The 23,304-nt window shown below is 51.7% G+C and overlaps 1 protein-coding gene across 2 annotated transcripts in view; it reads right to left on the bottom strand.

Annotated features, from left to right (window-relative positions):
• Nucleotides 1-23,304, bottom strand: part of DHX30 (DExH-box helicase 30) — a 43,901-nt gene that overhangs the window by 4,557 nt on the left and 16,040 nt on the right. For both annotated transcript variants that reach the window (XM_083186590.1, XM_083186589.1), the window contains exons 2-11: nt 22,508-22,638; nt 19,338-19,448; nt 18,263-18,453; nt 13,888-14,005; nt 11,620-11,769; nt 11,382-11,534; nt 4,143-4,979; nt 1,987-2,062; nt 857-961; nt 193-368 (exon numbers count right to left, since the gene is read on the bottom strand). In XM_083186590.1, coding sequence (XP_083042716.1) covers nt 193-368; nt 857-961; nt 1,987-2,062; nt 4,143-4,979; nt 11,382-11,534; nt 11,620-11,769; nt 13,888-14,005; nt 18,263-18,453; nt 19,338-19,448; nt 22,508-22,638 — 2,048 coding nt within the window. The remainder of the gene's footprint in view (nt 1-192; nt 369-856; nt 962-1,986; nt 2,063-4,142; nt 4,980-11,381; nt 11,535-11,619; nt 11,770-13,887; nt 14,006-18,262; nt 18,454-19,337; nt 19,449-22,507; nt 22,639-23,304) is intronic.

Genomic DNA, 23,304 nt, shown 5'->3' with positions numbered 1-23,304 from the left:
GTACATGTAACCGCAGAGCGCCCTATATATCTACATTATTATCCCCCCACACCCCCATCCTGATATACACATTATCCCCCCACACCCCCATGCCCGATGTACCCATTAACCCCCACACCTGACTACACACTACAGCCCTCCCCTCCCCCAGTCCCTCTCTGCATCCAGCCTGGGTATTGGGGGTAATTGTACCTTTGTCTTGAGGTCGTACCGCTGTTCCTTATGCATCCCGGTGTCTACAACATGCACAATGTCGTCAATGGTAACGGAGGTCTCGGCAATATTGGTGCTCAGGACAATTTTACGGACACCAGGAGGAGGGCGCTCGAAGATGGCTTGTTGGTTCATCAAAGGGACGTTGGAATGAACTATAGGGGAATCAGCAGAGAATGAGGCAGGATCATGGTGTTACCCCTTCTGGGACACTGGATACAATGGGGGGCGATGGGAGGAGCTACCACTAATTTACAGGAAAAAAAGTTCACCCCACTTTAGGGCCCTCATTGGCTGCTGGGAGCCTCAGCATTTACTAACAAAGGCTCAAAGGACAGACCGGGGACAATGGCCACGCACGAGGCTTCCAGCCTGGCCAACGGTCACGCACGGGGCTTCCAGCCTGGCCAACGGTCACGCACGGGGCTTCCAGCCTGGGCAATGGTCACGCACGAGGCTTCCAGCCTGGCCAACGGTCACGCACGGGGCTTCCAGCCTGGCCAACGGTCACGCACGGGGCTTCCAGCCTGGCCAACGGTCACGCACGGGGCTACCACAGTGGGCGATCAATGACTAAGGTCTCCCATTCCATCACATTTTCTACAGAAGAAGCTTCAGGTTACCAGTAAATGTTTCCACCCACCTGGTAAAATAAGGTGCTGCCCATTCCGATGCGCCAATCTCTCCTGCAATATCTGCTGAACCCCGCGGATCTCCTGCCAACCAGGGAGGAAGCAGAGGATGCCCCCTAGGAGACAGAAGGATCTGGTGGGAATAGGACATGACACCGCAGCAATGGCATTCTGAGACTTCCAACACATAACAGGCGCGTGACATGTTTATAATGAACATAAGAGGAGACGGGGACAATATTACGTCACTGCCAGTTACTATATGTCACAGACTTGTCACTGGAAGCGTCCTCCTCATCACATCAGCCAGTCATTAGGACAAACTCCTGCAGCTCGTTAAGCTGTGGACGATGGAGTTCGTTACTAACCTAGTGATCCAGAGCAGATGGTCTCCAATGTAATAATATAGATTTTCAACCATACAACATAATATTATTATTTACCCATAAAGTAGGGATGCTGTCCTTAGACCAACAGCGGAATCCCCACAGTAGGGATGCTGTCCTTAGACCAACAGCGGAATCCCCACAGTAGGGATGCTGTCCTTAGACCAACAGCGGAATCCCCACAGTAGGGATGCTGTCCTTAGACCAACAGCGGAATCCCCACAGTAGGGATGCTGTCCTTAGACCAACAGCGGAATCCCCACAGTAGGGATGCTGTCCTTAGACCAACAGCGGAATCCCCACAGTAGGGATGCTGTCCTTAGACCAATAGCGGAATCCCCACAGTAGGGATGCTGTCCTTAGACCAATAGCGGAATCCCCACAGTAGGGATGCTGTCCTTAGACCAACAGCGGAATCCCCACAGTAGGGATGCTGTCCTTAGACCAACAGCGGAATCCCTACAGTAGGGATGCTGACCTTAGACCAACAGCGGAATCCCCACAGATCCAGGTAAGTATCTTACCCCCCCTCCTGCAGTTGTATATACTGCTTAGTACACGGATGCTTCTGCAAATTTGCTGGTAAGAAAGGTAACCAAGTTATTAATAGATAGTTATAGGCCTAATATTGGTGCGGATTATCAGTAATATTTATGGTCATCGTAGATTTAGAACGGTCTAACGGTGATGTCATTAGGGGTGTGGCCTCCTGCTCAGAGCGTTACACGATAGCACTGCTCACACCTGTCTCTTACCTGACTCTCCACACTGGTCGATGTGAAGGATGACGTTGCTGATGAGATCCAGATCAGGGACACAGTCTTCAAGCATCTGGTAAGAAAAGAGACGGCACTCCTGAGTCCAGATACACACAAGGCGATTGCTAAGGACGGCAGTCCTGAGCCCAGATACATACAAGGTGGTTGCTAAGGACGGCACTCCTGAGCCCAGATACATACAAGGTGGTTGCTAAGGACGGCACTCCTGAGCCCAGATACATACAAGGTGGTTGCTAAGGACGGCACTCCTGAGCCCAGATACATACAAGGTGGTTGCTAAGGACGGCACTCCTGAGCCCAGATACATACAAGGTGGTTGCTAAGGACGGCACTCCTGAGCCCAGATACATACAAGGTGGTTGCTAAGGACGGCACTACTGAGCCGAAATACATACAAGGTGGTTGCTAAGGACGGCACTCCTGAGCCCAGATACATACAAGGTGGTTGCTAAGGACGGCACTCCTGAGCCCAGATACATACAAGGTAGTTGCTAAGGACGGCACTACTGAGCCGAAATACATACAAGGTGGTTGCTAAGGACGGCACTCCTGAGCCTAGATACATACAAGACGATTGCTGAGATTCTCTGGCCGGATTCGTGTGAGGAAGCAAAGTGCAGTTTTCTGGTCTGTACTATACATTATATTGTACACATCTTGTTCCTAAGTGCTCTCCAACTGTCCAAATATATTGTGCTGTAATTACAGGTTGGGTATCCCTTATCCGAATATCCGTTACCGAATTATTCCGAAAACCATACATTCCAGAAAGTGGGAGAAAAAACTTTTTTTTTGCTAAAAACTTACTGGGGACATGCTACGTAACTGCCCACTACTGGGGACATGCTACGTAACTGCCCACTACTGGGGACATGCTACGTAACTGCCCACTACTGGGGACATGCTACGTAACTGCCCACTACTGGGGACATGCTACGTAACTGCCCACTACTGGGGACATGCTACGTAACTGCCCACTACTGGGGACATGCTACGTAACTGCCCACTACTGGGGACATGCTACGTAACTGCCCACTACTGGGGACATGCTACGTAACTGCCCACTACTGGGGACATGCTACGTAACTGCCCACTACTGGGGACATGCTACGTAACTGCCCACTACTGGGGACATGCTACGTAACTGCCCACTACTGGGGACATGCTACGTAACTGCCCACTACTGGGGACATGCTACGTAACTGCCCACTACTGGGGACATGCTATGTAACTGCCCACTACTGGGGACATGCTATGTAACTGGCACTACTGGGGACATGCTATGTAACTGCCCACTACTGGGGACATTCTATGTAACTGCTATCCAAATTTCTCCTGGTCCTGAGCATTTTGGATAAGGGATACTCCACCTGTATATACTTATACATACATAACGGACGCCTATGGAGATGCTTAATGGATTGCCGATTGTATACACTTTACCAATATGTGCCCAAATCTTGCAACTTGTCAATGGTGTTTTTTCTATAAAAAAAAAATAAAAACCGGAAGCGGATGGGACAGACAGAAGCGGCCACATGTGACAGTAACTGTGGGCTCTGGCGGGTTATAACCCCACTATACAAATCTCTATCTAGGAGCACAATATGGAAACCACAGATGTGGTACTCTAGCGCCATCTAGTGTGCACGGGGCTGTATCACTGCCAGCCAGAAAAGGTTTGTCATTTCCATGTACAATTTAGGTAAATCTCCATCTTTTTTCAACATGCTGCATAGTTCTCTAATTCCCATTCCAGTGAACGAGAGGTGCTACCCCAAAGACATCTGCCCTCCGTCCTGTGGGTCACAGCCTAGCGCCGTGCTATACATATAGCCCACCCCCCCCCCCCCCGTGATAGTGCCACACCCCCGTCTCCCCCCTAGTGGAACGGCGTCACGCCCCACTGGTGGGACCGCGCCACATACCCCCACCCCAGTGGGACAGCAGCACGCCCCCCCCCCCCCAGTGAGAACGCGTCACACCACAGCTGACGTTCTACCTCTCACACATGGCCATACTGATAACACAACCCCTTCTATTTACATATTTCTGTGGGTGATGGGGGGGTGACTGCTCCCCAGCATCCCAATCAGACAGATAACAGGAACATTATGACCCAGTGACCTTACCTGATTGGTTTTATAAGATGGTTTCCCAATCATCGATAGAACATCCTCCAAATAATGCTCCTTTACGGGGTACATGAACCCCGGCACCCTGACAATTGGGCAGTTATCAAAGTACCGGGAGATGCGCTCATTGTCCCCCGTGGCGCTCATCAGGACCACCTTGATATTGGGGTTCAGTCTCTGAACATGCTTCAGCAGAATCAGAAGAAAGTCCGTGTTCACGTCCCTTTCGTGGACTTCGTCCACCACCACGTGGCTGACGCCCTCCAGCGACGGGTTACTCTGCAGCTTCTTCAGCAGCACCCCCACAGTACAGAAAAGGGCGGCACCACCCCGTGGCGGCAGATTGCTCTCCAGCCTGACCTGGTAACCCACATTGCGACGTAGGCTGGGCCCCAGCTCGTGGCCCACGCGGTGAGCTACGGACACGGCACTGATCCTGCGGGGCTGGGTGATGAGTATGTTACAGTGATACCCCTGCCCACTGAGGATGGCATCCTCCAGAATGAAGCGCGGGATCCGAGTGGTCTTCCCGCACCCCGTGTCTCCTGCAATCACCACCACCGGATTACTCTGTATGGTGGACACAATTGCCTCACGATGTCTGTCTGCCGGCAACTCCTGCAGGACGTTCCCCTGGCTGTCCCTCCATATGGTCTCCAGCGTGCGGCTGGCCTGGGCGGCTCTGTCCTCTGACAGTGGGCTGTACGAGTGGCCAGTTATAGGATCACTGAAGGTGCTGGGGGCGTCGTACGATTCGTCGGAGGTTTCCATCTGTGACGCTGCGTAGTCCTCCACCTCTGGGAAACCGTGATCTGCAGACGCATCTAAAGGATACTGGGACAGAGGATGGAATGTCAGTCACTGCTCATGTATCATATACCCAGGTGCTGGGCCACACATGACGGCCCAGTTATTACCTACCAGTTACAGAAGAGCCTTCAGTAGCGCCAGGAATATTATCTTATCATTTTGTTCCCCATTAAGAAGCTCTAATTTGCACAAGCTGCTTCTGCTGATTACATTGATATGTGTCTATATTCAGTGTGCGACTGTGATCTGAACTATGAAATGCTGTTACACTGATTTCCAGGAGAACACTGTAACGTACCATTTCTTCTGCAGATACAGCCCAGGAGTACCGTGGCCACAAGGGACTCTTTTTGTTTGGCCATTGGAAGACTTCTAATTAAGAAAGTACCAAGGTATGGGCTTAAGTTGGAACCTACTGGTCCTTGAAGAGAAGCGGAGAGACTCCCACCACAGGAGTACCTGGATGCGTCACCTGCCTCTCCTACTGACTGTCTTCTCGCTGCCTGTCTGCCTCTGTAGGCCACCATGGTGAAGATTAACACAATGGTGCAGGATTCCCCTTCCCCTGGTCCACCTGATGACCCCAGAGTCCCTTCCTGCCCAAGAGAGTGAGGAAGACGATGGTGTGAGGTGTAGGCTGTCCCCTTCCTCACCTTATACAGCCAAGAGCCTTGAGCCCACCCGCTATGGAGGACATGAATGGTGGTCAAGTGCATTGTCCTCAACAATTTAAACATAAGTCACCATCTACCAACCCATCAGACCAACCTACAAACCCAACCCCTCACACCAACCTACCAACCCAACACACCAACCTACCAACCCAGCACACCAACCTACCAACCCAGCACACCAACCTACCAACCCAACCTACAAACCCATCACACCAACCTACAAACACAACCCATCACACCAACCTACAAACCCAACCCCTCACCAACCTACCAACCCATCACACCAACCTACAAACCCAACCCATCACACCAACCTACCAACCCAACCCCTCACACCAACCTACCAACCCATCACACCAACCTACCAACCCAACCCCTCACACCAACCTACCAACCCAACACACCAACCTACCAACCCAGCACACCAACCTACCAACCCAACCCATCACACCAACCTACAAACCCAACCCCTCACACCAACCTACCAACCCAACCCATCACACCAACCTACAAACCCAACCCCTCACACCAACCTACCAACCCATCACACCAATGTGATTTATAACATTTTTAAACAGACCTTGCGGACCGAAAGCGCTGTCTAGCCAAAAAATTATATCAAGTGAATTCAATCATTGAACATATATGGTTTATTTCACATCCTCCTAAACATAATACAAAATAAAAAATTATAGATAAGAAAAATAAAAATACCTAGGAAGCCGCTGAAAATAAGAGAAAATGCGTAATTGAGCCTGAGCTAAAGTAAGGAGAACTCTATCACCACGTGGGCTGCTGCGAGCTGCAATACCAACAAAAGAAAGAGTATCTCCGGACCAGCTGCATTATGGGAACCGGCGACTGGAAGCGGTACGGGACAAGGCAACCGGCGACTGGAAGCGGTACGGAACAAGGCAACGGGCGACTGGAAGCGGTACGGAACAAGGCAACCGGCGACTGGAAGCGGTACGGGACAAGGCAACCGGCGACTGGAAGCGTTACGGGACAAGGCAACCGGCGACTGGAAGCGGTACGGGACAAGGCAACCGGCGACTGGAAGCGGTACGGGACAAGGCAACCGGCGACTGGAAGCGGTACGGGACAAGGCAACCGGCGACTGGAAGCGGTACGGGACAAGGCAACCGGCGACTGGAAGCGGTACGGGACAAGGCAACCGGCGACTGGAAGCAGTACGGGACAAGGCAACCGGCGACTGGAAGCGGTACGGAACAAGGCAACCGGCGACTGGAAGCGGTACGGAACAAGGCAACCGGCGACTGGAAGCGGTACGGAACAATTTTAGCGGCATGGATTCTTCCACAGAATATTGTTTTTATATTATATACACTTTTTATTGAATGTGTATTGCATGGACTTTGATTTGTTTCTTATATATCATGTATTATGTTTAGGATAGATGTATGTTCAATGATTGAATTCGCTCTCTAAAAAAAAAATATTTTTTTTCGGTCCGTAAGGTCGGTTTAAAAACTTTTTATGTTCTATTTCCACAAATGAGAAGGTGACAATCACCTCTTTTGGAAAGCAGCACTAAAAACCTATAGATTGCACTTCATCGTCATCAGAGGGGACCAGCACCTATTCCAATTGCTTTGCAATGTCATTTATCCTGGACTTAAGCGCATCCTGTGATCGCAGCATGTGTCCGTGGTGCTGAGTTACTTTCCGCATATTAGTGGGGGCCGCGGCAGGGAGCATGTGTCCGTGGGGCTGAGTTACTTCCCACATATTAGTGGGGGCCGCGGCAGGGAGCATGTGTCCGTGGTGCTGAGTTACTTTCCGCATATTAGTGGGGGCCGCGGCAGGTAGCATGTGTCCGTGGGGCTGAGTTACTTCCCACATATTAGTGGGGGCCGCGGCAGGGAGCATGTGTCCGTGGGGCTGAGTTACTTCCCACATATTAGTGGGGGCCGCGGCAGGGAGCATGTGTCCGTGGGGCTGAGTTACTTTCCACATATTAGTGGGGGCCGCGGCAGGGAGCATGTGTCCGTGGGGCTGATTTACTTTCCACATATTAGTGGGGGCCGCGGCAGGGAGCATGTGTCCGTGGGGCTGATTTACTTTCCACATGTTAGTGGGGGCCGCGGCAGGGAGCATGTGTCCGTGGGGCTGATTTACTTTCCACATGTTAGTGGGGGCCGCGGCAGGGAGCATGTGTCCGTGGGGCTGATTTACTTTCCACATGTTAGTGGGGGCCGCGGCAGGGAGCATGTGTCCGTGGGGCTGAGTTACTTTCCACATATTAGTGGGAGCCGCGGCAGGGAGCATGTGTCCGTGGGGCTGAGTTACTTACACATATTAGTGGGGGCCACGGCAGGGAGCATGTGTCCGTGGGGCTGAGTTACTTTCCACATATTAGTGGGGGCCGCGGCAGGGAGCATGTGTCCGTGGGGCTGAGTTACTTTCCACATATTAGTGGGGGCCGCGGCAGGGAGCATGTGTCCGTGGGGCTGAGTTACTTTCCACATATTAGTGGGGCCCGCGGCAGGGAGCATGTGTCCGTGGGGCTGAGTTACTTCCCACATATTAGTGGGGGCCGCGGCAGGGAGCATGTGTCCGTGGGGCTGATTTACTTTCCACATATTAGTGGGGGCCGCGGCAGGGAGCATGTGTCCGTGGGGCTGATTTACTTTCCACATGTTAGTGGGGGCCGCGGCAGGGAGCATGTGTCCGTGGGGCTGAGTTACTTTCCACATATTAGTGGGAGCATGTGTCCGTGGGGCTGAGTTACTTACACATATTAGTGGGGGCCGCGGCAGGGAGCATGTGTCCGTGGGGCTGAGTTACTTTCCACATATTAGTGGGGGCCGCGGCAGGGAGCATGTGTCCGTGGGGCTGAGTTACTTTCCACATATTAGTGGGGGCCGCGGCAGGGAGCATGTGTCCGTGGGGCTGAGTTACTTCCCACATATTAGTGGGGGCCGCGGCAGGGAGCATGTGTCCGTGGGGCTGAGTTACTTCCCACATATTAGTGGGGGCCGCGGCAGGGAGCATGCGTCCGTGGGGCTGAGTTACTTCCGACATATTAGTGGGGGCCGCGGCAGGGAGCATGCGTCCGTGGGGCTGAGTTACTATCCACATATTAGTGGGGGCCGCGGCAGGGAGCATGCGTCCGTGGGGCTGAGTTACTATCCACATATTAGTGGGGGCCGCGGCAGGGAGCATGCGTCCGTGGGGCTGAGTTACTTTCTACATATTAGTGGGGGCCGCGGCAGGGAGCATGCGTCCGTGGGGCTGAATTACTTTCCACATATTAGTGGGGGCCGCGGCAGGGTGCATGCGTCCGTGGGGCTGAGTTACTTCCCACATATTAGTGGGGGCCGCGGCAGGGAGCATGTGTCCGTGGGGCTGAGTTACTTCCCACATATTAGTGGGGGCCGCGGCAGGGAGCATGTGTCCGTGGGGCTGAGTTACTTTCTACATATTAGTGGGGGCCGCGGCAGGGAGCATGTGTCCGTGGGGCTGAATTACTTCCCACATATTAGTGGGGGCCGCGGCAGGGAGCATGCGTCCGTGGGGCTGAGTTACTTTCCACATATTAGTGGGGGCTGCGGCAGGGAGCATGTGTCCGTGGGGCTGAGTTACTTACACATATTAGTGGGGGCCGCGGCAGGGAGCATGTGTCCGTGGGGCTGAGTTACTTACACATATTAGTGGGGGCCGCGGCAGGGAGCATGTGTCCGTGGGGCTGAGTTACTTTCCACATATTAGTGGGGGCCGCGGCAGGGAGCATGTGTCCGTGGGGCTGAGTTACTTTCCACATATTAGTGGGAGCATGTGTCCGTGGGGCTGAGTTACTTACACATATTAGTGGGGGCCGCGGCAGGGAGCATGTGTCCGTGGGGCTGAGTTACTTTCCACATATTAGTGGGGGCCGCGGCAGGGAGCATGTGTCTGTGGGGCTGAGTTACTTTCCACATATTAGTGGGGGCCGCGGCAGGGAGCATGTGTCCGTGGGGCTGAGTTACTTCCCACATATTAGTGGGGGCCGCGGCAGGGAGCATGCGTCCGTGGGGCTGAGTTACTTCCCACATATTAGTGGGGGCCGCGGCAGGGAGCATGCGTCCGTGGGGCTGAGTTACTTCCCACATATTAGTGGGGGCCGCGGCAGGGAGCATGCGTCCGTGGGGCTGAGTTACTTCCCACATATTAGTGGGGGCCGCGGCAGGGAGCATGCGTCCGTGGGGCTGAGTTACTTCCCACATATTAGTGGGGGCCGCGGCAGGGAGCATGCGTCCGTGGGGCTGAGTTACTTCCGACATATTAGTGGGGGCCGCGGCAGGGAGCATGTGTCCGTGGGGCTGAGTTACTATCCACATATTAGTGGGGGCCGCGGCAGGGAGCATGCGTCCGTGGGGCTGAGTTACTATCCACATATTAGTGGGGGCCGCGGCAGGGAGCATGCGTCCGTGGGGCTGAGTTACTTTCTACATATTAGTGGGGGCCGCGGCAGGGAGCATGCGTCCGTGGGGCTGAATTACTTTCCACATATTAGTGGGGGCCGCGGCAGGGTGCATGCGTCCGTGGGGCTGAGTTACTTCCCACATATTAGTGGGGGCCGCGGCAGGGAGCATGTGTCCGTGGGGCTGAGTTACTTTCCACATATTAGTGGGGGCCGCGGCAGGGAGCATGTGTCCGTGGGGCTGAGTTACTTTCCACATATTAGTGGGCCCCGTGGCAGGGAGCATGTGTCCGTGGGGCTGAGTTACTTTCCACATATTAGTGGGCCCCGCGGCAGGGAGCATGTGTCCGTGGGGCTGAGTTACTTACACATATTAGTGGGGGCCGCGGCAGGGAGCATGTGTCCGTGGGGCTGAGTTACTTTCCACATATTAGTGGGGGCCGCGGCAGGGAGCCTGTGTCCGTGGGGCTGAGTTACTTACACATATTAGTGGGGGCCGCGGCAGGGAGCATGTGTCCGTGGGGCTGAGTTACTTTCCACATATTAGTGGGGGCCGCGGCAGGGAGCATGTGTCCGTGGGGCTGAGTTACTTTCCACATATTAGTGGGCCCCGCGGCAGGGAGCATGTGTCCATGGGGCTGAGTTACTTTCCACATATTAGTGGGGGCCGCGGCAGGGAGCCTGTGTCCGTGGGGCTGAGTTACTTACACATATTAGTGGGGGCCGCGGCAGAGAGCCTGTGTCCGTGGGGCTGAGTTACTTTCCACATATTAGTGGGGGCCGCGGCAGGGAGCCTGTGTCCGTGGGGCTGAGTTACTTACACATATTAGTGGGGGCCGCGGCAGGGAGCATGTGTCCGTGGGGCTGAGTTACTTTCCACATATTAGTGGGGGCCGCGGCAGGGAGCATGTGTCCGTGGGGCTGAGTTACTTTCCACATATTAGTGGGCCCCGCGGCAGGGAGCATGTGTCCATGGGGCTGAGTTACTTTCCACATATTAGTGGGGGCCGCGGCAGGGAGCCTGTGTCCGTGGGGCTGAGTTACTTACACATATTAGTGGGGGCCGCGGCAGAGAGCCTGTGTCCGTGGGGCTGAGTTACTTTCCACATATTAGTGGGGGCCGCGGCAGGGAGCCTGTGTCCGTGGGGCTGAGTTACTTACACATATTAGTGGGGGCCGCGGCAGGGAGCATGTGTCCGTGGGGCTGAGTTACTTTCCACATATTAGTGGGCCCCGCGGCAGGGAGCATGCGTCTGTGGGGGTCGCAAGAAATTTTAAATGAAGTTGGCCCAGTGAAGGGTGCAAGATTGAGCCGTGTACTACGATTACCTTCCGGAAGTAATCCTCCATCCTCCGCAGCAGGTGCTCAGGGACCTGGAAGTGCTTGGGCTGTCTCTGCTGCTCCCGGAACTTCTGCACAGAGGCCAGGTTGTACATGACGTGAGTGAGGGGCTTGTTATTGGTGTCAATGAGCCCAAGGTCCTGGCAGAAGGAAACAGAGAAGTGTCTTAGTGCCATGGTGGCTGCCCTCACTCCCCACTCAGGCTGTGACACCCCGGACCCATACCTTCAGCTTCTGGCAGGCCAGCGCAGCAGCCTTCCGCGTGGCCTCAGACTCTCGCAGACCAGCGGCCACAAAGGTCAGAGGGTGTGGCCACTGGAGGGTCAGCCGGCACGTCTTTATCCTGCCGCCCTCATGTTGGTAATGGATGTGTTTCTGCAACAAGGCTGGATTAGAGTCATGGCAAACACCGGAGCTATCTAGGACATATAACTACAAACACTAGGATACCCTGGAGGGCAGGCGCTAGTATATAAGGGCTAGTAATATATACATTTGTTATAACGTGTCGTTTCTTCTAACTAAGGTGGCCACCTATTTCACTGTTATTTGACAGTTTACACACCTACCTTGGCGTACAGCGGAGCTATCTATGACATAACTAACACGCTGAGCGCGGTATTCCCGTAGGGAACACACCTACCTTGGCGTACAGCGGAGCTATCTATGACATAACTAACACGCTGAGCGCGGTATTCCCGTAGGGAACACACCTACCTTGGCGTACAGCGGAGCTATCTATGACATAACTAACACGCTGAGCGCGGTATTCCCGTAGGGAACACACCTACCTTGGCGTACAGCGGAGCTATCTATAACATAACTAACACGCTGAGCGCGGTATTCCCGTAGGGAACACACCTACCTTGGCGTACAGCGGAGCTATCTATGACATAACACGCTGAGCGCGGTATTCCCGTAGGGAACACACCTACCTTGGCGTACAGCGGAGCTATCTATGACATATAACACGCTGAGCGTGGTATGCCCGTAGGGAACACACCTACCTTGGCGTACACCGGAGCTATCTATGACATAACTAACACGCTGAGCGCGGTATTCCCATAGGGAACACACCTACCTTGGCGTACACCGGAGCTATCTATGACATATAACTAACACGCTGAGTGCGGTATTCCCGTAGGGAACACACCTACCTTGGCGTACACCGGAGCTATCTATGACATAACTAACACGCTGAGCGCGGTATTCCCGTAGGGAACACACCTACCTTGGCGTACACCGGAGCTATCTATGACATAACTAACACGCTGAGCGCGGTATTCCCGTAGGGAACACACCTACCTTGGCGTACACCGGAGCTATCTGACATATAACTAACATGCTGAGCGCGGTATTTCCGTAGGGAACACACCGACCTTGGCATACACCGGAGCTATCTATGACATAACTAACACGCTGAGCGCAGTATTCCCGTAGGGAACACACCTACCTTGGCGTACACCGGAGCGATCTATGACATATAACTAACACGCTGAGCGCGGTATTCCCGTAGGGAACACACCTACCTTGGCGTACACCGGAGCTATCTATGACATATAACTAACACGCTGAGCGCGGTATTCCCGTAGGGAACACACCTACCTTGGCGTACACCGGAGCTATCTATGACATAACTAACACAATGAGCGCGGTATTCCCGTAGGGAACACACCTACCTTGGCGTACACCGGAGCTATCTATGACATAACTAACACGCTGAGTGCGGTATTCCCGTAGGGAACACACCTACCTTGGCGTACACCGGAGCTATCTATGACATAACTAACACGCTGAGTGCGGTATTCCCGTAGGGAACACACCTACCTTGCCGTACACCGGAGCTATCTATGACATAACTAACACGCTGAGTGCGGTATTCCCGTAGGGAACACACCTACCTTGGCGTACACCGGAGCTATCTATGACATAACTAACACGCTGAGTGCGGTATTCCCGTAGGGAACACACCTACCTTGGCGTACACCGGAGCTATCTATGACATAACTAACACGCTGAGTGCGGTATTCCCGTAGGGAACACACCTACCTTGGCGTACACCGGAGCTATCTATGACATAACTAACACGCTGAGTGCGGTATTCCCGTAGGGAACACACCTACCTTGCCGTACACCGGAGCTATCTATGACATAACTAACACGCTGAGTGCGGTATTCCCGTAGGGAACACACCTACCTTGCCGTACACCGGAGCTATCTATGACATAACTAACACGCTGAGTGCGGTATTCCCGTAGGGAACACACCTACCTTGCCGTACACCGGAGCTATCTATGACATAACTAACACGCTGAGTGCGGTATTCCCGTAGGGAACACACCTACCTTGGCGTACACCGGAGCTATCTATGACATAACTAACACGCTGAGTGCGGTATTCCCGTAGGGAACACACCTACCTTGCCGTACACCGGAGCTATCTATGACATAACTAACACGCTGAGTGCGGTATTCCCGTAGGGAACACACCTACCTTGGCGTTTGTAGAGGTGGCCACTTGGATCACCATGGCCAGGAGGTGCTTGGGATTAGCAAACGTATGTAAGGCTCTGGTGGCATTTTCATCCTCAGCCACGTCCACGGAGGGGAGCCTGAGGGGAGAGAGTCACATTCAGTGGCATGCAATCTTATCGGGCACCCACAGAACAGCCTCATCCTGGCTAAGCCACACCGGCACATGTGCTGGGTTATCAGACAGAAGTATAATGCGAATAGGTTACATATATTATTATCAGATTGGCCTCAGTACCTTCCAGTAAGCGAATCATGCAGAGAAGATGGGACGATTAGGGAAAGGCTGTAACACAATCACCAATATCAACAGAAATAGCGCGGGTGACTAGTATTCTATACCCGCTGTAAGATGCTTCCAGCGTCCCCTGCTGGATGAAGGAGAAATAACACCTAGCCACCTTCCATCTATTAGAGACATTGGGTCCCACTCAGATATATAAGCTAGCATTTGCCTGTGGATCCGCTCGCGTGGGTGTCCGTTATTGCTCCATGCCACCAATTCTACAAAGAGGGTAGTGCCATCTAATATTGCCATGTGCGGGTTACACCGTACACACTGCGATGCGCGGGTTACACCGTACACACTGCGATGCGCGGGTTACACCGTACACACTGCGATGTATGTGTTACACTGCGATGTATGTACACTGCGATGTATGTGTTACACTGCGATGTATGTGTTACACTGCAATGTATGTGTTACACTGCGATGTATGTGTTACACTGCGATGTATGTGTTACACTGCGATGTATGTGTTACACTGCGATGTATGTGTTACACTGCGATGTATGTGTTACACTGCGATGTATGTGTTACACTGCGATGTATGGATTACACTGTACACACTGCGATGTATGGATTACACTGTACACACTGCGATGTATGGATTACACTGTACACACTGCGATGTATGTGTTACACTGCAATGCGCGGGTTACACTGTACACACTGCGATGTATGGGTTACACTGTACACAATGCGATGTATGTGTTACACTGCGATGTGCGGGTTACACTGTACACACTGCGATGTGCGGGTTACACTGTACACACTGCGATGTATGGGTTACATTGCGATGTATGGGTTACACTGTACACACTGCAATGTACACTGTATGTGTTACATTGCGATGTATGTGTTACACTGTACACACTGCGATGTACACTGTATGTGTTACATTGCGATGTATGTGTTACACTGTACACACTGCGATGTACACTGTATGTGTTACATTGCGATGTATGGGTTACACTGTACACACTGCGATGTATGGATTACACTGTACACACTGCGATGTACGGGTTACACTGTACACACTGCGATGTACGGGTTACACTGTACACACTGCGATGTATGTGTTACATTGCGATGTATGTGTTACACTGTACACACTGCGATGTACACTGTATGTGTTACATTGCGATGTATGGGTTACACTCTACACATTGTCATCTGCAATCTGTAATTGCTCCCAGGATTCTCAGTCACTTACAGCAGACAATGCAGCTAGCTGCCATTCTGGGACCTGTGGTTCTAATACTGCCTGGTTATAACCGACACAAATCTCTTCTAGGACACTCGGGAGGAAAGCCCTAAGTAGCGAGGACAAGTAACCGGGTGCCTGACCGATAATTCTATGTAAACCTCTGAATGATCTTCACGATGAAGCTCGCCAAGATAAATACATTACAGCCTGATCCCGCCAGGACATCACTAGTAGCAGGATAAATGCCGGTCTCTGATCACGGTAACGCCCACTTATATGTACATGTCCCAATCTGAAGCACACGCAGAACACGCCCCCTAACATGTGACCATCACAGTTTATGAACACTGACGTGTAATGTCTGTATTGTACTTGTAGATTAGCGCTGACACGTCTAGGTAGACAGTCAGCGACTGAACATGCACTACAGCTACATTGCATAAGGTAGTCATACAACAAGCCGACATGGAAAACGTTGACACCTGAGCACATGTAGCGCTTGGCTCGCCATGATGTGGTCCAGGTGCCTCACTTTACTGTTCCCTGTCGGAAGTCCATGTAGACCGTTAATCAAGAAAAAGTCCCCCAAAAAGTATGTCAACCTCTTCACGTGTCGACCCAGTGACTGTCTATCTAGACATGGTCAGCGAACCACCCGAGTAACGTTCTATATAAGGGCTGTCCTATCTGTATCACTGGCAGTCAGGTTCTGTGGTAATGACATCATAGCAGGGACACCTGCTCAGTAACACAGCCCCAGGGTCATTGGTCGGCCCTAAGCCACATGGCGTATTCACCAAGCAGCCACTCCCCCGATCCAGGTCATTGGTTGCAGCCCACGTGGGGGTGTGGTATATTACTAACGTTATCTTCTGTAATTACTGCTCCAGAATGCGCTACCGGCGCCCAATGCGGACATCATCGCTGTAAGGATCTGCTGTGTGATGCCTTACGGAATTCTGCCAGGGGATCAGGTAATTGGGCCTGAATAATGTGATGTCTCCAACGGGCTTTGCACCTCCCAGAAAAAGTCCCGTTTTGGGGCAGAAACGCGTTGGTTAAATCGCATTATTCAGGATCCATTACCTAATCCAATACCACACCATCTTTACAGGTCCTCCTGGCGTATACAGACCATCTGTAGTCTCCTCCAGTCAGGAGCGCACCTTGCAGTCACATGACCCAAAGCCAGACGGATACCCACAAGTAAACTGAAGATCCACCGGAGCAGCGCCAACAGAGGGGAACGGACTGGACAGCAGCTGAAGTGGATGAGCATCAGGTAAGTCTCCGTGCAGGGAGAGGTGCATCGGGTGTACAGAGGGAGGATCTACACGGATAGTGTTGACCCTAGGAGCGCTTGTAAATGAGTGGCCTAATCACTTGGAGAAGCTGCTTAGGAGGGGAGGGTCAGTCCCCGCAAAAGGAAACAAAAAAACACAAAGAAAAGCAGCGCTCAGATTTAAAAAAGAGTGAATCAATTTATAAAATTCGAATTATTTATTCTTAACCATATAGATAATGCATAGGTTGTCATGCATATAAAAAACACATGTGTATTCACAGAATTAATCACATAAAAAAGAAGAAAAAAATTGCACAATATTTTGACAAAAAATACATATGAATAAAATTAAAAAAAGCAACACCAACGCGTTTCGCCGGTCCAACGCCAGCTTTGTCAAGGCATCGCTTTGCCTTGACAAAGCTGGCGTTGGACCGGCGAAACGCTTGGTGTTGCTTGGTGCCAGATCTTGGAAGCGCTCTGGAAGTCTATTGGAGGACATACCTGCTAAATTCTCTGACCACCTTTCCCAGAATTTGGAAGTCTCCGGCTCATTTTTACAACTTGGATATCCCTGGCCACGAGGTTGGAGGTACTCCCTCGTTTGGGCCCACAGGATTATAATTGCCGATTGTCGGACTCCATCCACCTTGCGGGAACAATACAGTGTGTGGACAGTGCAGGATTATTGTTCCTCCAACCCCAATCAGGGGACCTCCGTACACACGCGAGATCTGGTCATCCGATTGTTTTTAAAACCAAAAAAAAAAAGTTTTATTTTTTTCTTATTCATATGTATTTTTTGTCAAAATATTGTGCAATTTTTTCTTCTTTTTATGTGCTTAATTCTGTGAATACACATGTGTTTTTTATATGCATGACAACCTATGCATTATCTATATGGGTAAGAATAAATAATTCTAATTTTATAAATTGATTCACTCATTTTTACATCTGAGCGCTGCTTTTCTTTGTGTTTTTTTGGTTCAGAGGTGCATCGGCGCCCGGCTCATCAACGGCCGCAATCGATACACCACCCCGCAGAAGCGAACCGCTCACAGACAGCCTGGAGCCCTGTTCCTCATCGAGACCCAGCATATGGATCCTACCCTCCCCTCCACAAACACCCGGGCAACCACTAGCTACCTTCCACCGGACACGGAGTGCACAACAGCGGGACGCCGCACTGGCTGCACACCGGCACAAACAATTATATCGTCCTGCCAGAATTCTATCGCTGGACACTGACCATTTCCCAGGCCATATGTATTAGAACACGGTCTAAGTTACATATCGATATTACATGATAACGTGACAAATGTTTGGGTAGTGCCCCTGAGTAACTCTACCCAACAGATTGGGTTCGTAAATAAACAGATTGCTTGATACAAGGTGTACATTCTCTATTATACACACACACAACAAAAACAAAGTTTTATGCACAAATGAAGTAATCACACAGAGGGTAAAACACAAGGAGAACAAACCTTGCCCGAGCCCGCCTGCTGACCCAAAGACATGTTATCATAAATCCTGGTGCGCGGATAACCTGCTCTATATACCTGGTCTCTCGGCTGTTCTTCCTGCCGCTGTTCCGTGCCTGGGTGACATTTGGTACAACATCCATCATTCCTCCTGTACCGTCCATCATTCCTCCTGTACCGTCCATACTTTCATCTTCTGGCCAGAACTGGTTGGGTAACTGCTTGTGCTTGAGTCTGATCTGATTCTTGGGTCCCAACAAGCCCAGATCCTGGAGTGAAGAGAAACGCGTCAAGTCAATAGGACAGTGACGCCAGCAATCATTTCTCACACTCTCCGGCCTTAGTACCGCCCAGCAACCATGGTGGAGAAATGCGTCAGTGCTATGACAGTAACACCACCGACAATCACTTACAGCCTAGTACTCAGGGTGTGGAGAGAAACGCGCCAGTCCTATGAAAGTCACAGTAACACCACCGACAATCCCTTACAGCCGAAGACTCAGGGTGTGGAGAGAAACGCGCCAGTCCTATGAAAGTCACAGTAACACCACCGACAATCCCTTACAGCCTAGTACTCAGGGTGTGGAGAGAAACGCGCCAGTCCTATGAAAGTCACAGTAGCACCATCGACCATCCCTTACAGCCTAGTACTCAGGGTGTGGAGAGAAACGCGCCAGTCCTATGAAAGTCACAGTAGCACCATCGACCATCCCTTACAGCCTAGTACTCAGGGTGTGGAGAGAAACGCGCCAGTCCTATGAAAGTCACAGTAACACTTCACTTACAGCCTAGTACTCAGGGTGTGGAGAGAAATGCGCCAATCCTATGAAAGTCACAGTAACACCAACAATCCCTTAGATCCTAGTACTCAGGGTGTGGAGAGAAACGCGCCAGTCCTATGAAAGTCACAGTAGCACCATCGACCATCCCTTACAGCCTAGTACTCAGGGTGTGGAGAGAAACGCGCCAGCACTGGCAATCAGTGACAGTTAATGTCATCAGGCCGCACATGTACACTGTGAAACCAATGCAAGGTACAAACCACCAGCAGGCACTTCTCTCGCTGGGTTCCCCTATAGGGGTGCAGAAGAAGCAGCCACATAGTACATTTAGCCCCTAGTGCCCAATAACCAGATAACATAAATCTTCGTACCTGAAATATCTTACACGCCATGGCCGCTGCCTCTCGCTCTGCGTCAATCTTTCTCACGCCATAACCTTCTACTTCGATAAGTTTGGGCCATTTTATGCGGAGGATGACTCGCTAACAAAAGAGAACTCAATTAGCAAATATAGATTAGATACATAAAGCATAAAATATATATTATCGCTAAGTCTCCAACCTCATCTCCCTATATACTACCATCGCCCCTTCTCTACCCTGGTGGGAATTCAAGATTTTGCCCGCGCTGCCTCCTTCACTTGAACGAGCGCCCTCACTATTAGACCCATCAAGGGTGGGCAATAAGCGGCACTCAAGCTGTTGAGGAACTACACATCCCAGCATGCCTTGCTATTTGGCAATGCTGCAACTGATGCACAGCATGCTGGGATGTGTAGTTCATAAATAGCTGAAGGGCAACCTATTGCCCACCCCTGCTCTAAGCTGTTTGGAGCAGGGCCCTATTCCCCCTGTTCTCACAGCCCTCTTCACTCTCACTTCAGTGACAGCTCTCTCCTACTCAGCGACCGTATACACCCGCATCTCTGCTCACACTTATTAACCTCTTCCAACGGCAGTGCCGCCCCTGGTAGTACACGGACACCTCCTGTGCTTCCCTACATCTCAGCTGTATTGTGTACTGAGCATTGTGCTACTGTTACCTGTGCTGTTGTAGTGTATCAGTCACTGTAATGTTCTGTGTCCCCTGTATTATACTAATGTGTGCCCTATGTACGGTGCTGCCCCTGGTAGTACACGGACACCACCTCTGCTTCCCTACATCCCAGCTGTATTGTGTACTGAGCATTGTGCTACTGTTACCTGTGCTGCTGTAGTGTCTCAGTCACTACAATGTTAGTTCTGTGTCCCCTGTATTGTACTGTGCCTGTGCCCTATGTACAGCGCTGCCCCTGGTAGTACACGGACACCTCCTCTGCTTCCCTACATCCCAGCTGTATTGTGTACTGAGCATTGTGCTACTGTTACCTGTGCTGTTGTAGTGTCTCAGTCACTGTAATGTTCTGTGTCCTCTGTATTGTACTAATGTGTGCCCTGTGTACGGCGCTGCCCCTGGTAGTACACAGACACCTCCTCTGCTTCCCTACATCCCAGCTGTATTGTGTACTGAGCATTGTGCTGCTGTTACCTGTGCTGTTGTAGTGTCTCAGTCACTGTAATGTTCTGTGTCCCCTGTATTGTACTAATGTGTGCCCTATGTATGGCGCTGCCAACCCCTTGTGGTGCCTTAAATAAGATAAGAGGAGCGTTAACCCATTTTTCCACTAAATTCAACACAGAGCAGGACTTGTACTACCCTAATATAATATTGTAGGAAACAGGGAGGTGTAACACTACAGCGATCCTGGAGGACTGCTGCCACATCCGTCTCCTTTATGGTGGATCCACCATGCAATTGGGAGTGGGGTATCATCACCCTGTAGCGGGGAGGGGGCGTTATGCTGCCTTTGGGAGGGGGGGGGGCGGTGTCATGCGGCCTATGCAGCCGATAGTTGGTGGTTGTGAAGAATGGATGGTAGTATTGCAGCTGTATCACACACCACTACTCAGATTGGGGGAATTTCACTACAGATAACTGTCCACCGCCCCAGTGCTGCCGCCACCACAACACTCCCATCAAGGTAATAGGAAGGAGCAGGGCCACAACCAGTGACAGCCCCGATGCTCCCACAGATTACATACTCCAGGGCTCGACAAACTCCGGGCGCCAGGTCGTCACGGTGACCAGAGTTTCCTCCCTGGCGACCAGATCCTGTGAGTGGTGTGGCCTGCCCCTGGCCGAGGAGACAGGACAGCGGCAGTGTGTCTAAGCTCCTGCCTATGCTTAAGGAGGCCACATAGCTGCTTAATGCTCTTAGTAATGTGACCCCCGACCCCTGGCAGCATATCTGCGATCCGGACACCACCCGCGCCACAGAGAGCGTCCTCAGCAGTGTGACATCCGTGGCTCCCTTGCATCCAGTCACTTACTGACTTCAGACAGCCGGCGCCGATCCCCCTTCACCCCTGCCGCATCCCGCACAGCGCCGTCTTGACCGGCCACTGAAAGCTCCGCAGCAGATGCACTCTCCAGACCATACTGCCGGCGCAGCTCCCCCTTCACCTTGGCCGCAGAAGAGAGTAGCCATCTGCTACCCGGCTCCGCCGCCCCATCCCGCACAGCGCCATCCAGCCCGCCCACTCAAAGCTGCGCAGCAGATGATATGCAGCCACACACCTATATGTACATTCAGCAGGTTGAACAGCGGGCGGCGGCGGAGCATGCAGCTGGACAGAGTGCAGGGTGGGGCGGGCACAGGTAAGCATCGTGGAACATGGCGGGTAGCGACGGGTGCCGGCAGAATTTGAAAAGGCTCTTTCAAAAGACTGGCCGGCCGCTGATTGGCTGAGAGAACTCTCACACAATCAGCGGCTGGCCAGTCTTTTGAAAGTTTTTTTTCAAATTCTGCTGCTGGACACCCCAATGGAGAAGAGGAACGGACAAGCAAAGGGGAGTATATTTGTCTGTGTTGTATGCATTTTGGAAATATAGTTGCACTTTTCAGGGTTTCTGTGTTTTTTTGCCTGTGCCTTCACAGTGTGACTAGATGCCACCCGTATGTGCCCGTCCATATTAGTGACACTGGTGTGCTGCCCTTATCCCAGTGGGATCACTACATACTCAATCGTGCAGCTTACAAGGATCCCCTTTTCAAACCCTGTTAGCGTCTTCTGCAAAACCATTTCATTAGTAATATTATATATAATCAGTGCCCTTTATCCATTTTATACCTTCATGTGTCTGCAGCGAGAGCACACCATTTCACTCGGATGATGTGCAGGCCCCACTGACTGCTCCTACTCCATTGCCTGGGGACACAAGCTGGGCACCACCGTGCAGAGGTATTCTTGGGTGGGGCAGTTGTAGTATGTCCTTACAACTTGTGTGTGTCTTAGGGTTTCCTATAACAATTTATCTGTGTGTGTGTAAGTGTGCCCAAACATTTTGTGTGTGTGTGTGTGTGTGTGTGTGTGTCAGTGTACCCCTTGTACAAGTTTTCAGTCATTTTTATTTTTGGGGGGCTATTTAGTTTGTCTGGCTCCTACACTTTTGTCCTGGCTCCTAGATTTTAGAAAAAATTGTCAATCCCTGACATACTCACATTGAGGTGCTTGCTGCTGCTGTGGACATACGTCAGCTTGTCCTTGACGTGCGTGGTGTGCAGAGCCTGGCAGATCACGTTGTGCAATAAGCTCTTCGGCTCTGGGAACTGCCGCAGGAGATCCCTGGAATCTACACGAGGAATAGTGCACAGTGCAGTAACCGTGGTGATCGGCATTAGTGACATGCATCAATGGGATACATCAATGTTTTATTAAAATGGAACACTAATTGTAGGGGGTTGCCGCAGGGATGGACACCATGACGGTTCACAACGGCAGTGGTTTTATCATTCGATGGTGGCGTTCTGATGTGTGCCGCCATTGAATGGTAAATATTTCATGGTGTTGTGATGGTACCAGCCCGCCATGCTACAGAGATCTGGCGCGCATGCCGAAACACGGCATTTTTTCATTATTATTTTTTTGCGCATGTGCAAATCATATAAAAAATTTCTAGCTAATTTAATTCAAGGCGACGGTCAGATACTATCGCACCAGAAGTTTCCGATGTCCATCCCCAGGCTTAGGTTATCCAAATCTGAGGGAGAGGGGTGTGGCAGGGTATAGGTAGCCGATACCCGAGAGATGCCACACAATAGAGGGATGCCAGAGGGCAGGGATGTTGCAAGGCAGAGATCAGTGACACCTGAGGAAGAGGGATGCCATAGGGCAGAGGTCACTGACACCTGGGGAGATGTGGTGCCAGAGGGCAGGGGTCACCCTCAGGGGAAGGGATGAGAATCAGTGACACCTGAGGAAGAGGGATGCCGTAGGGCAGAGGTCACAGACACCTAAA

The sequence above is a fragment of the Crinia signifera genome, chromosome 5 (assembly GCF_055691185.1).
Source record: "Crinia signifera chromosome 5, ASM5569118v1, whole genome shotgun sequence".
Classification (NCBI taxonomy): domain Eukaryota; kingdom Metazoa; phylum Chordata; class Amphibia; order Anura; family Myobatrachidae; genus Crinia; species Crinia signifera.
This window is presented reverse-complemented; position numbering and strand designations above follow the sequence as displayed.